Source organism: Tigriopus californicus, chromosome 8, assembly GCF_007210705.1.
Source record: "Tigriopus californicus strain San Diego chromosome 8, Tcal_SD_v2.1, whole genome shotgun sequence".
Lineage (NCBI taxonomy): Eukaryota > Metazoa > Arthropoda > Copepoda > Harpacticoida > Harpacticidae > Tigriopus > Tigriopus californicus.
Window position 1 is genome coordinate 1560816 of NC_081447.1, and position 13895 is coordinate 1574710.

General features: G+C 44.0%; 3 protein-coding genes across 4 annotated transcripts in view; 1 reads left to right on the forward strand and 2 right to left on the reverse strand.

Annotated features, from left to right (window-relative positions):
* LOC131884990 (facilitated trehalose transporter Tret1-like) overlaps positions 1 to 6741 on the forward strand; it is an 8395-nt gene extending 1654 nt beyond the window's left edge. Inside the window, exons 2-7 of one of the 2 annotated variants that reach the window (XM_059232904.1) lie at positions 494 to 538; positions 4757 to 4922; positions 5108 to 5331; positions 5408 to 5670; positions 5796 to 6073; positions 6148 to 6741. In XM_059232904.1, the coding sequence (XP_059088887.1) occupies positions 494 to 538; positions 4757 to 4922; positions 5108 to 5331; positions 5408 to 5670; positions 5796 to 6073; positions 6148 to 6599 (1428 nt within the window). In that variant the 3' untranslated portion in view covers positions 6600 to 6741. Of the gene's footprint in view, positions 1 to 493; positions 539 to 4756; positions 4923 to 5003; positions 5023 to 5107; positions 5332 to 5407; positions 5671 to 5795; positions 6074 to 6147 lie in introns of those variants that run through there. The other variant, XM_059232905.1, reaches the window with a different exon arrangement.
* Positions 6742 to 7627: 886 nt separating this feature from the next.
* LOC131884771 (mini-chromosome maintenance complex-binding protein-like) lies at positions 7628 to 9890 on the reverse strand. The gene is made up of 2 exons (XM_059232648.1): positions 9664 to 9890; positions 7628 to 9604 (listed from the first exon to the last, which is right to left on the reverse strand). The coding sequence occupies exons 1-2, from the start codon at positions 9888 to 9890 to the stop codon at positions 7759 to 7761; spliced, it is 2073 nt and encodes a 690-aa protein (XP_059088631.1). The 3' UTR covers positions 7628 to 7758.
* A 1501-nt stretch (positions 9891 to 11391) lies between these two features.
* LOC131885095 (RNA-binding protein squid-like) lies at positions 11392 to 13407 on the reverse strand. The gene is made up of 2 exons (XM_059233033.1): positions 13273 to 13407; positions 11392 to 12915 (listed from the first exon to the last, which is right to left on the reverse strand). The coding sequence occupies exon 2, from the start codon at positions 12806 to 12808 to the stop codon at positions 11987 to 11989; it is 822 nt and encodes a 273-aa protein (XP_059089016.1). The 5' UTR covers positions 12809 to 12915; positions 13273 to 13407; the 3' UTR covers positions 11392 to 11986.
* Between the last annotated feature and the right edge of the window lie 488 nt (positions 13408 to 13895).

Genomic DNA, 13895 nt, shown 5'->3' on the forward strand with positions numbered 1-13895 from the left:
TATTCATCGGATAATCTTTTTTTGTCTGATTGCACTCAAACGAACTGTTCGGTGCTCGAATGCTCGAAATTTCGATCAATAATCCAGTTTTTTCTCAAATCAAAATCATCCTTGTTTTGCTGAATTACTTAAGGCAAGTGCTTCATTTGATGCGTCAGAGTGAGAGTGACAGTTTTAGATTCTAGGGCTTGAATGTTTGTTAGACGTCAATAAGGAACAAAACTTGATTATTTGTTCACACATATCAAGCTTGTACGGTTGTATGGGCTTCGATCAGCTAAATGCATTGGCCGAAATACAACTCCCTTCAAATACTTTTTTTGCCAACTAACCTTGAACAACTACGGTCAAAGGCCACCCACCCAAAGAGGATCAAAACCTATTAAGCTCAAAAGCGCTACTCGTTCATCGAGTTTAATAGATCAAAGAAAATGAGACTTTTTGAAAAATTCTAACCACCTCTATAACTTCTTTTTTTCATACCTCTTTTCAGAATATGAGAAGTCGTCTGGCTGGCTACATGGAGGTACAGAACCAGGTGAGTCAAGAGTTAGATTTCAGACAAAGGCGCTCAAAAGTTTAGAGCTCTCTCATGGATTTGCGGTCTTATTGCGTTCGTGGCATTTGGAGCCAATCCTCTCTCAAAGCTTGGGTAGGTGGGGATCTTTTCATGACTTGTAAGTACCATTCTCAAATGATATTCCTTTCTTCGGGCCAATGCCTGTCTAAAGTGGTACTTTGGAAAGTACGTACTCTAACTGTACGACATGATGCAAGCATAATTGTACGATCATGCGTGATGTATCATGGTGATGGTACCCAATATCGCTGTCTTTCTTGGAGGAGATGTTGGAAAATTTCAATTGACGAAAGAAATACAAATAATTGAAACCAGTCTCACAATCTAATGGCTTCCAATTCTCAAATGGAGGGTAACTGTCTCCAAGACATGTACCGATAATCCGCCTGGATAATCCAAACAGGAAATGAGAGAAACACCAACCCAACATTTAAATTAGAGTAGGTGTTTGGGTCTCATTAACCACGAACTTCTCGGAATATGGACTGTGAACAAGTTTCCCGCCATATTGGCCTGCTCTTGGTCATAACAAGTCTGAGCTACTTTTCGAAATAAAGTCATAAAATAAGGAACGTAGATCTCTTCAATTCAAGGGAGGTCATTCGTATATTATGAACTTGTATATTGATTCGCTTCAAAGTTATGTTGTCAAGAGTCTATTTAGCTGACCAAGAGCCGGGTTTATGTAGTGTTTACTACATAACTTTGGACATATCTCCTGAGTTCCCTAAGCACAGTTTTGAGCTCAAATTTGGCCAAGTCTATCTATTCAACCAGATCTTTTGGTCGTATCGAGTGCTTATTTGAAATAAAGTGAACGGTTTAGAAGATGGGAAGTTTTAGCTTCCGTTCGCAGTCCACATCTCTAGAAGTCTGCGCATTAACCAACGTCGAGATCAGTTTCAACTTCTCGCTAGGTGATCTTATAAATACATACCATTGAGGATCGTGCAATTCAGGGTTGAAATCACCATTAATAAAGCACTTCATTTTTGAGGAAAGTACGAAGATCAGTTAGGTTGCACTACGCTCAATATACCGGGTTATGTGCATCTTCTCGCAAGCGCTTCGGTCATCAATTTAGACAACCGAGAGTTTGGGTGTGTTGCTGAACTTCTGTCATGAATACGCTCAAATAATTCAGAGCTGACGCATCGAGGAATGTGAGGTACACTTAAAAAAAGGAACGGTTGTTCTCTGTTGGTTCACACTCAAACGACATGAAATATGTATGTATACAAGGAAAATGTTAGTGACTTTGATAAAGAATGTTGGTTGAGGTAGGGGGCAACATCAGAAAGATCCGGTAATAGTCAGTTTTCTTGAACAAAGGAATATCTACCCAAAAGCAGCAGCCCATGTCATCTAGCAATCTTTTTTTTAGCTCTGGTTTGTTTTTATACTACAAAGTAAATGTTGGCAGACGTGTCGGTGGATGAAGAATAGTTTGCCAGATGCTTCAAAATTTGAACGACATGACATTTGGAGGCATGGAAGCACCTGACTCGAACTTTTAAACAATGCTCGAACTTTGACTTTGATTAGAACTGAGAATAGTGCAAAATTCATTTATTTCTTTACTATATGTTGTTGTGCTCAAGTATCTTTCAATTAAAATGATTGATTCAATTTAGTTAACTTCAATTGTTACATCACGAGCTTCAAAATACGTTGAATAAAATCTCCCTCCACTTTATTTCATCCGCCTAATTAAGTCAATTATTTCATTTTGAAATATCAAGGCTTTTTCCTCCCTTGTACTTTGACAACTTATCAAAAACCCATTTTTTCCCATGCTTATACCACAATTCACTGTTACATACATTTGATTTGAAACTCAGTCCATTTTTTGAAAGGGAAAATTGTTCAGTTTTTGAAAGATGATCAATCACGCTTTACTCTATTTTCACAATGCAATGAAAACAAGACTCACAAAGAGTGGGATCAACTCAGTTATTTGTAGGCCATTCGTTATCGGATGTAACATTTCTCTCTCATCCGGCAAGAAAGGTTTGCCGGATAAAGAGCAATCATGAAAATGTCCAAATATAAGAGGATTCACAGCTATATCCTCCGCAAATAACATTTCAACATTTCTCCAAAGCTTCTTTTGCCCTTTTCAGTTTTCTCAACTTTGAATTAGCCCGAGGCCTATTTCCAGTCTAATCCAATCGCCCGTTTCCTCTTTGGTTCATAAGGCTTGGTGGAGCTTACATTAAAAAGGCAATTAGATATCATTAACAAGCAAACTCTGAGGAAAATGATCTCATGGCAAAAACTAATATTACAATGTTCGTTGTACCTAATGATGGTGTTCTAAATCTCTATTGTGAGATTGAGGATCATCACAGACCACAACGCCATCGTTATGAACCACTTCCAGTCGACAAAAAAACCTCCCAAGTGAGAAAAAAGACAGTTGAACTTTAAGCTTGTTCGAACAAGAATTAACACCAGCCACACATTGGGAACATTTTTTCCGTCGAACATTGTCTTCTTTCAACTTCAGCCTAACAATCTTTTGACATCTTTTGATCAAACGACAGACATAGACTTGAGCTTACGTATTTCATGTTAAACCCACAAACAGTAAACTGCTCTAGGGCCTCGTTGTGGTCAGTTTATTACAAAAAGCGGTTGTACTGTACTACACAAAGTTTTCAAAAGCCAACCATCACTTCAATTATGTTGTACGGAAGCTCTAATATTACTATCCGTCTGGTAAAGACATACAACGAAGAAAAAATGTTTCGATCTATCAAATAAGCGAGCTGAGAATAGAATTGATTGGGTCAAGTTGGATTTTTAGCATTTGTCACCCCTCTTCTGCAACTCAAGACCATGTAGGTAGTTTTTTCCATTGATTCTGGACCATATACATACTAAGAGACAAATGGCTGAACATGCTTCAATTACAAATAATTCAGTTCTCATTCAAAGTAATAGCAAGTTCCGCCACTTTCAAGCTAAAATTTGGCCATATCCTCATTCCACTTGATAAATAATCCTTGTTGTGGGATACTGATGACTTTCAACAGACGGAATATCTCTCATTGAACTAATCGTCATATTTGGACGGCCCTACAAAAGTACCAGAATATCAATTAACAGAGCACTGATTTGATTCTGTTCGTTCTTTTTTGTACATGAAATAAACCACGAGATAAGCCATGTAACCAAAAAGTATTTAGTATTTCTTAAATTTCATAAATTCATGCAAGTCCTTTCTGTATGTTTTAACGTACCAATTTCACCGACAGGAAGTGCTGGCATGATAAAACTCAAATTAGACCTAAGAACCATAACCACTGGCGTTTTTTCCCACAAGCTGAAATGTGTTAAAGGAAAATGGAACTGATTTTGGTTGTCCGTGTGTGTAAGGTACGTGTTCTCCAAGTAGTGTAGCCACAAAATGGATTGTCACCACGTTGTCGGGTTTGAGTCCATCCACGCACAGATCCGAGAGGGAATTGGAAAAAATAACCGGAGCTTAAAGTTTCTCGAGTAGAAAATACCAGAGTTCACTCACGTTTGGTTTGATCTGCGCAGCTCGTTCAGAATCTATCGGCAACTCTGACGGATTCTTTTTGAATTATGAGACTGATTGAACTGGAGTTCTGTGTTACTAATGCACATTCATTTTCCAAGAGAGGAATCTCGAACCTCAAAGGTGGTGCAAAGTTGAACAAATGATATTTCTTCTATTGTTAAGTGACGTAACCGATTGGTAGATTTGCAGATTTTATATGAGTGCTAAATCGTGATGATGAGGCATCTCCTGATAATTGAATTACCCTGTGTGTGACTGTAGGCAATTGAGGGGAAAGGGTAATCTTTTAATTCAACGACAAGTACTACATTTTCAATATGAACCCAAAGAGCCATTAAACGAAAATGCCGATATTTCAAGACATTTTTCTAAGATACCAGGATCTAACTAAACCAAACCACAGTTAAAACTAACACGTATTGTTGCCCTTTTGATACTGTGTTTGCATCCCATGACCATTACTTGCTATTTAAGTAAAGGACGTGTGAGCACAAGAATGTGCTACAAATTTGCACTCAAAGAAAACGAATGATTTCCCTTCACTACATAAACAAGCTTGAAATCTAGTATTTACATTTGGGAACAATGATAGACCATTCGAAACAAAGTTTTCTTTTAAATTCCAGATCAGTGCAGCCACCGTTGTGTCCTTGGGCTTCTTCACGGCTGGAATGGTTCGCGGTTGGGCCTCTCCGGCCATCCCCAGCCTTCAAGGCACTGATGGACGTAGCAATTATTCAGACTACAGTTTGTCGTACGCGCCTCTGTCCAAGGAGCAGGCTTCATGGATATGTATGACGGCAATTGAGCCACACAGATCTAACTTATGATTTCACATGAACAAATAGAGTGCTAACATACTGAACAACATTTTGAATTGGTTGCACCATGGGTAAATGTCTTGCTTGCACCTCTCTGCTTTTGCTACATCTTTTCTAGAAGTTAGAATTCTCTTTTGACTTTCAATTCCTTTACAGCGAGCTTGACGCCCTTGGGAGCTCTTTGCGGTGGCCTTCTTTCAAGTCTGCCGTTATCCCGATTAGGCCGTCGTCTCACCATGGTCATATCGGCCTCACTTTCCATCTTGACGTTCATTTTCTTGGGAACTTCGTCCATCACCGAATCGCTGAGCTCGATCTTTGCGGCCAGGGCCATCATGGGTGTGGGGGTAGGTTTGACCATCCCATCGGCTCAAATCTATGTAAGTAATTGGGATATGATTAGATAGCTAATTGAGCTTAAGGGATATTTTAAATGTTGATTGTTGTTGCGAAAAGGTTGCTGAATGTACCGAAAGCCGAATCCGTGGAACTTTGTCTTCCATGCCAGCCCTGTTCATGGCTGCGGGCACTCTGCTGACTTACATCATGGGGGCGTATCTGCCGTGGCATTACTTGTCCTACTTCTGTGCCAATTTCCCCGTTCTCTTTCTGCTCGGACTCACAATTGTGCCAGAATCGCCCTCATGGCTCTTGTCCAAAAATAAGAATGAACCCGCATTGAAGGCCCTCACTTGGCTCAGAGGGAATCGCAACGTTGAGTAAGGATATAACTGATTTTATATTGAGGCACATTTTGACCTCCTGAACTGGCCTTCAAATAAGGTACACTATTTGTCCAATATGGGGCCATCGGACTAAACAGAAATCCGTTCTCTTTCTTCAGCAAGGAACTGGAAATCATACGAGAAAACATTCAACGGTCAAACTTTGCGGCCACGAAGGCCGAAAACGACCCGTACAACGTGCCCAAATCAGCCTGCATCGATTCGTCCATCATGATGCCTTTGTTCATCTCCATGAGTTTGATGTTTTTCCAACAATGGAGCGGTGTGAATGCCGTTATTTTCTACACCGTGACCATCTTCGACTCTGCTGGCTCCACTGTGAACAAGAACTTGGCCACGATCATTGTGGGTCTGGTCCAATTCTTGGCAACTTTCGGTAACTGAACCAGTCTTGAGCGAGGGTCGCAAGATCCTCCAATATCCTAACGAATAGTTTCACAATTGCTCTAGTGTCGATTTTCTTAGTGGATAAGGCGGGACGTCGTATATTACTTATTGCATCGGGATTGATCATGGCTATTTCATCCGCTGCCGTGGGAACCTTCTTCTATCTAAAAGCTGTGGATCAACATGAGGGCCTAGGATGGCTACCATTGACCGGTTTAATCACGTTCATGGTTGGCTATTCGGTGGGATTTGCCTCTGTTCCTTACGTGCTGATGGGAGAAATCTTGCCAAGAGCCAGTCGCAATCTTTTAGGCTCGATTTCTTCTGCCTTCAACTTGCTGAACACGTTCCTGGTGATCAAGTTGTTCGTCAACTTGGAGATTCTGATAGGATTTTATGGCGTTTTTTGGGTGTACGCATCACTCGCTTTGGCAAGTTGCCTCTTCGTGCTGATATTTGTTCCAGAGACAAAGGGCAAAAGTTTGGAAGAGATTGAAACTCATTTCAGGAAATGAAGCTATGTATAGAAGCACCTTACCTTTGTATCTCGAGCACCAAGGGGTACTGAAACATGGGCCTTAATCTATTAAACTAAATTACTATGTTGATCATAATCTCTATGTCGAAATACATTTTCATCTTCAAGATGTGCAGGAACTACCGTTTATAGTATTTATTCAAAATGTCATAGTCTAGTTGACGATCAGAAACTGAGTCTGCTTCACACGAAGTAGTGGGATTGATTGACTCCAGTTTCCGCTTCAAGGAAATCTTTCTGCGTTCATACATAAAAATGGGCAACTTCGATGGGGCGTTTTGCGACCGAGGTGCGCTGAATGCTGGACGTGGCCTTCCATAAAAGTTTGGGCTAGTGTGTTGAGGCACGATTTGCATTTTGGTTTCCTTGAGCCACGAATTCAAGAGATGCAGAGCCCAGCCCTTGGTTTCAATCTTATTCCAATCCACTCGGTTCTTTCTTCTCAACACCTTGCAAAACTCGGATTCGACGTCTATGCTCAGAACAAGTCTCTGCAAATTCGGAACCTTCAAACATCTGGCCACACTTTTTGACGTCAAGGAATTGAAACTTAAGTCGAGTTCTTTCAGTCTGGGAAAGCCGCCTCTGTACAAGTAAGGATTGATTAAATTAGCTATCCCAGAGTCATCCAATGCATTTTCAGACAAGGACAACTGGACTAGTGACTGAAATGAATGAATCTGCGGTAGGAGATCATGATTGCTACCCATCTTGCATCCAGCGAGATCCAGTTGTCTGACAAACTGAAATAGGGCAAAGAACTGAAGGTCATGCTTGTCCAAGACGACGATATTGGACAATTGGCAAGAATGTAGGACCAACGCGGGGTACGCATGAGTGAAGTTTGCTAGAATTGTCGCTCCTTGGTGACCGTTTAATTTGTCAGGCAGAGCAACCAATGCGTCCCAAAGCCTTTTGCCAATTTCCTCAGGAAACCCTTCCAAGGAATCAAGCAACTCAGCATGTGTAGCGATGAACTTCACACATGTGGCTTGAAGAGTCATCCTGAAAGAGTGCCGGAAATGAGAAAACGAGTTGGCTGCAAACCGTGTTTGGCGAGAGATTATATAGACAAAGTATAAAACGACATGAGTTTCATATAGATACAAGAACAAAATGTTTGAATGAGGAGGTTTCTATTCTTGTCCAAGCAAGCCGCCATTACGATTACGTGGTGGCAGATGAACAAGCCTTTCTTTGCGCTCGAGTTCCATGGCCTTGACCTTGGTCCACACGTGATGGTCCAAGTTATTGAGCCCATAACTCTGACTCATGAGTTTGGCTAGCACCAAGTGGTCGTGTAAATCTTCAGGGGTGAACTTCGTGGGATCTTCAGCTCGCAATTGAACAAAATCTTGTTCAATTCCGGCCTCAATATCGGCAGTGAGTTTCCAGTCTAGAAATCGGGCTTGAGTCAAGAAGTTTCGAAGATGGGTCAAGATTTCTGAAGACAGGGCGGCATTGGCGCTAAGCAAGCTTTCATCGATGGAGGCGGGGGTAACTTCTACGGTGGGTTTGAGCAAAAGTTGAAAATCGCTTGGCAGCATTGTTCGCCCTTCAGAGAGGATCAAGCACGGACAATCACTCTCAAACGGCAATTGATGGAAGCTGAAATCATAATCCACTTTTTGCCACGAGATTAGGTTACCCAAGGCTTTCAAGTTATTGAGTCCCTCAGGGGTAAGTTGACCTTGGTTCATCTTGGTTTCGTCCAGAATCAAATGCGTGTGCTTGGAGAGCTGGAGCATTCCTGAAATGAGTCGATTCGCGTGGTGATCTTTCTTGGGAAAGAAACTGAGCTTATTCAAGGCCTCAATGGTGAGGGCCAGATAATGGGATTTGCTAATCAACTGCTGGAGGAAGGTGGTAAGCCGGTGAGTATAGTTCTGTTCCATGGGCACTGCAAACACATTCAGAGCAAACTTGCCCAACACTAGTCCATGTTGACGTTTGTAGATCTTGGCCATCAAGTGACACATCAGGTAATCAGCGGCAAGGCCATCGCCCAAAAGAACTTTCTTTAGGATATCATGCAACGAGTCCCGACATTTTAGAAAGGACTCGGTGGCACTCTCTGGAACAACGGTCGACATCTCCGTCAGGTTAGGATTGGAGTGGAGGACGACTTTCTGCTTGATCACGTGTAACCGAGGGATCAGGGATGGTGGAGGTGATTGAACCAGGCGCTCTTGTTGATTGAACTGCTCGAAATAGTCCTGTTCCATGTCCCCTTCATGTGGCATAGAAGCTAAACTCGGATCCAAGGAGATGATGCCCACAAACTCGTACACATCATTAATGGAAAAGCTGGCGTTAGAGTTGTAGAACTTGATAATGGCGGCCTTCCCTTGGGCATCGGGCAAGGGCAAATTCAGACTCAGGCTATTATTAGAGCCCGTTGTTGAGTCCGAAGCCGCTCCATTCGGATGAGCTTGAGTCCGAATCCGCTTGCTCGACTCCTCTGATTCTGCCATCTCCATAGCATCGTCTACCGTGTTTCTACGCTTGAGGTGGTTGCCCATTTTGGACGTAGACGGAATCGGCGAGGCCGAATCAGAGCGACGACGGAATCCTTCGGCGGCCCAAGCAGCCTCGCCGGGAACGGACACGCAATAAAAGCTCTGCCGTTCCCCGTGAACCACTTGGTCCGACTCATCGGATAATAACTCTTCACGGGGACCACAAGCTACCAAATCTCGGTACTTCGAGGTCACCCATCGAATCCGGCCTGAATTCAGGTCTCGGACTCGGAATTGAGACAAGTACAACTCAGTCTCAAAGTTATCTTGGACCATGGCCCGGAATCGAACTAATTGTCCGTCCTGAAGCTCATGGACCGGGGTGTCGTTGAGCGAGGGCAACTCGTGCCACACCCCTGGGGTTTGGAGTTTGGAGTCGAAGAATTCGTCCACCTGGTCGGACCAGGACACCGAATTCGGCGAGCTCTGACTCTTCTCCACGATCTGATGGCCCGGAATCGAACTAATTGTCCGTCCTGAAGCTCATGGACCGGGGTGTCGTTTAGCGAGGGCAACTCGTGCCACACCCCTGGAGTTTGGAGTTTGGAGTCGAAGAATTCGTCCACCTGGTCGGACCAGGACACCGAATTCGGCGAGCTCTGACTCTTCTCCACGATCTGATCGACCCATTGCCAGGGATTGAGTCGCCAATCTGGGATTCCTGCGGGCATGGTGGACGAGGAGACCGAGGAGACCGAGGAGAACACTGTGTGAGAAGCCAACGACGTGATGAGTTGAGCTTCGGACATTGAAACCCGGACGACGAGGTTCAAGGGAATGAGCACGTCAAGAGTGCTAGTGAATGCGGATTTGGTTTCACACGAGCTGCTTTCAATTCAGAAGCCCTTACCACGCGATTTTGGAGACAGGAGTGAATGCTTGAGCGGTTGTCAGCATTGACATCGAAAAGAGGCTGGCATGAACCAAATGGCTTTGATTATACGGCCAAATTTCAGCTAGATAGCCATAAGCTATAAATTAGGGCCCCTTTTGACCAGTTTGATCATTTTATTCTTTCATTAGAACCATTTCATTGGCTATATTACCCAATTTCGTAGGCAACTTGGTAGACTGAGAAGCAGCAAGTTGGTCAGTTTTGTCGTATCTGACCAATTGAATGCTAGAGTGTCATGCCTGATTCTAGAACAATAACAGAGGAACATTCACAAAGATTTGGCGCGAGAACAAACAGGGCTTCCGACTAAAACCTTTATCAATTATTATCATCATCATCATTTAAACATCGAAAAAGAAGTCTCAAAAAAATATGGTTTAAAAAGCTGGTCTAGAAAAAGGCGCTGGGTGAAAAGTGAACCAAATAGCCTCAAAATGGGAACTAAAGCTAGATAATGACGAAAAGCACACTTCGCCCGACCAACAGGGAAACCCTGAAATATTTAATCAATAGCTTATTTTTTAAGGTTTAAGAACCTCGATCATATTCTTATTCGTAATATTCTACATTTCAGAACGCATATGACTTTTTGAATCTTCTGCTTAATGAAATGAACCCCATTTTTGTGCTCTTGATTTCTTGGAACCCACACTACACAAAGACTTGTGAAGTAACTGTGGAGGATATTCTTCCCAAGTTAAATAATATGAAAAGTAAATAGGTCATTGATTCGGTTCCCCGCCCAATCTGATAGAATATAAATTCTACAGCCTAACGAACAAGACGAAGCCATATGCTGAAAAGGTCTAGAGGAATCAATGTTTCATGCACCCCATACACACTATACCGATGGTTTTTGGGAGGGAAGCAATGTGGGCTTTGTTGACCCCCCCCCCTCTTTTGGGTATGGCCTTAAAGGCTTGAAAGGTAATGCCAATAGTGGGTCTCTAATCACCAACAGCTACGCCAGATGTTGGAAGATGAGAAAAGTTAGGTCGAGTAACAAAGATCCGGTTCTTGGCTTTTAATTTATCTACTGTCAATCGGTGGAGTGGGCACAATTTCTTGCTATTTCAAAATTTAGGATTCATTCAGAAAGTCCAGGTGTGATGTCGGGAACTTGTATGTGGTGATGAGACAAGGTCATGTATGAATTGCTCGCACTCCCCTAGTCAAAACCAGCCCATTCAATGCCTACCACCATGCCAGTTCTTTGTTAACCAATCATGGAAATGTATCAGAGATTGGGACTGCTTGAGAGGTAAGATGAGAATCCAGAGATACTCCAATATTCATTCACGCTCTTAACGATACCGGCTTGACAGCCTGTTTAAAGGACAAAACACTTCATAATATACGGTAGGCCATGATCGACCGTAAGTATTTTTTATTGTACAATGGTTAGGTCAATTCAATATTTGCCCTGTTCAGGCAAACCAACACGACATAGCATGGCGGCCCCAGATCTCAGTCCAAGGCAGGATGATTCCATGAGGAGGAGTACACTGATGACACACAAATATCCGCAGCGGTTTCTAATACTTGTGCAAGGACGCCCTCGCTCGCGCCCACGGGGAAGTGGGTCATCTTCAAAGTCGGAGAACCTGGGACACGAGGATGATGATGAGGATGATGATGGAACTAGCGGCTACTGAGACTCCCAGGTCCAAGAGGATGGGCCAAAAACACGCGTCTTTCGGCTTTAATTAAGGGTGTGCCTTCCAAGGCGTTTGTGACGAAGGGCAAGGTTCCCCCTGGACCTCGGGAACACAAGGAACAAAACGAAAAAAAAATGGATTGGTCGTCACTTTCCCACCGCCTGCCAGCAATTCTCGAGTTCAATCGGCCAAGTGAGTTAAGGAGAGAGGGAAGAAGTAATGGCGGAGGCAAAAGAGGGGTGGAGAAAAGTCGACGGAGGAGGAGAAACAGGGGAAAGACGGAGATTGCGATCTAATAAGGAGCGGCCCGGCCACCTCCTCGGCCACCGCGTCCACCTCGTTGGTATCCGCCACCCATACCCATTTTGCCGCCACCCCCAGCCCCGGGACCATAAGCACCCCAGCCTCCTTGCGCTTGACCCCCACCCCAACCGCCGGCGCCGTAGCCGCCCCAACCGCCGTAATCACCCCAGCCGCCACCATAGCCACCCCATGCGTCGTAGCCGCCACCCCAGCCTCCGTGACCGCCTTGTCCGCGACCCATACCCCCGCGCATACCACCGCCCCGACCTCCGCGCATGCCACCTTCTTGTTTGAGCGTGACCTTTTTCAGCTCCACCTCTTGCCCGTGGACACTCTCAGAGGCCTTTTTCAGCAGGGTGTTGGCTGTCTCTTCCTTCTCGAAGGTCACGAAGCAGAAGTTCTTGGGTTCGTTGTTTTTGCTGCGATCCACGGGTCGTTGCACCTCGACCACGTTGCCGTACTGGCTGAAATGCTGCTTAATTTCGTCTTCCGTAATTGGTGTGTTGAACTTGCCCACGTAGATCTTGCCCTGCTTGGAAGCCGCTTTTTTCACGGCCACCTTCTTGTTCTTAAAGTTGTGGAACTCGTCTTTGAGCACCTTGTCCAGAGAGCTCACATCCTCGTAAACAATAAAGGCGAACCCGCGACTCCGACCCGTCATGGCGTCCATCTTGATATTCACCGAAGCTACCGTACCGAATTGTCCGAAATACTCTTTGAGCTCGGCTTCCGTGGTCTCTTGGGGCAAACCACCTGCGAACAATTTCCGGTCATCTTCCGACACGTTATTGGTCATCTCCGTATCACCCATGATCCCGGCCGACCTCAATCAAGGCGATGAGGAGGAGATCACTCAGTCAAGATAAACCACGGCGAGAACCACCACAATCAATAAGACGACGACAATCAGTCAAAAGCCTGAAATGCAAACATCCAATCGACCATCAATTAATCCAGCACAAGTTTCATAAGAAAAATATCAGAGGGGATCCATCTGCTGGTTAGAGCAGAGACGAAAACCAACAACTCGTAGTCTCAACGCACAATGGCGCCGCCAATGGGGAGGAAAGCCGCAGTGAGAGCCGTATAGCCCGTGCTTGCCCTGAACTTGGCTGTCATAGACGGTCTCACTTCACAGGGATCACAGAGCCTGCTTAGGGGCTTAAGCGCCCTTGGAACGGGACGGAACAGGGTTCACCACGGTCTAGGCATAACAACGCGGGTAGTGGGCGGGTTGGGGGGCGTGGTGAGGCTCCCCCGATCTTGATTTCTCACCTTTTTCAATCGGACCCGGCGTCGTTGAAGAAGCTTGGAAGGCTAGCAAACAAGCCAGGAATTCCAGGTTGGCCAAAATTTAGCTGAGCTTGGAAGCCAAAAGACCTGCCAAATTAGGCCAGAAATGCCGTTAGATATCAGGGATGTGAGCAATTTTATGCCAGTTAAAAAGACAGGGCCCAACATTGTCCTTTTATGATCTGCTTATTAAGGTTAAACTTATTTCTGCAATACATAACTGTGTGAATATTTTAATTTTGTCTTATTTCTTTCTCTCTACAATTGATTAACCCATTTCAAATGGTTGAATGAAATGGGCCATTTGATTAAGTAACCCTTTTGATTTGGCTGTTTTGGGAAGTGCTTGGTTGCGCCGAATGTGCATCTATCTATTTCCCCTTTTCCTCTCANCCATCAGCATCATCTAGACAACCCAATTTTTAACTTATCTATGGACCAATTTGTGCTTTACAGTCAACAAAGTGACAACACTTTCCATTGCAAAGTTTACATTTAACGAAGTTTAAAATGAACCGAGAGAAGACAAAGCTGGCTGATGAAATTCTGGCAACAACCACCAGAGCAGAGTCAACAGCTAAGTAGGAATAACAAAGAACTTGCGT

What these genes read in the sequence shown, in the direction of transcription:
- LOC131884771 (XM_059232648.1), bottom strand. Translation starts at nt 9,890, where the DNA reads ATGTCCGAAGCTCAACTCATCACGTCGTTGGCTTCTCACACAGTGTTC. An exon ending in CTCCAAACTCCAGGGGTGTG is followed by an intron (nt 9,605 to 9,663) that starts GCACGAGTTGCC and finishes ACGGACAATTAG; the next exon opens with TTCGATTCCGGGCCATCAGA.
- LOC131885095 (XM_059233033.1), bottom strand. Translation starts at nt 12,808, where the DNA reads ATGGGTGATACGGAGATGACCAATAACGTGTCGGAAGATGACCGGAAA.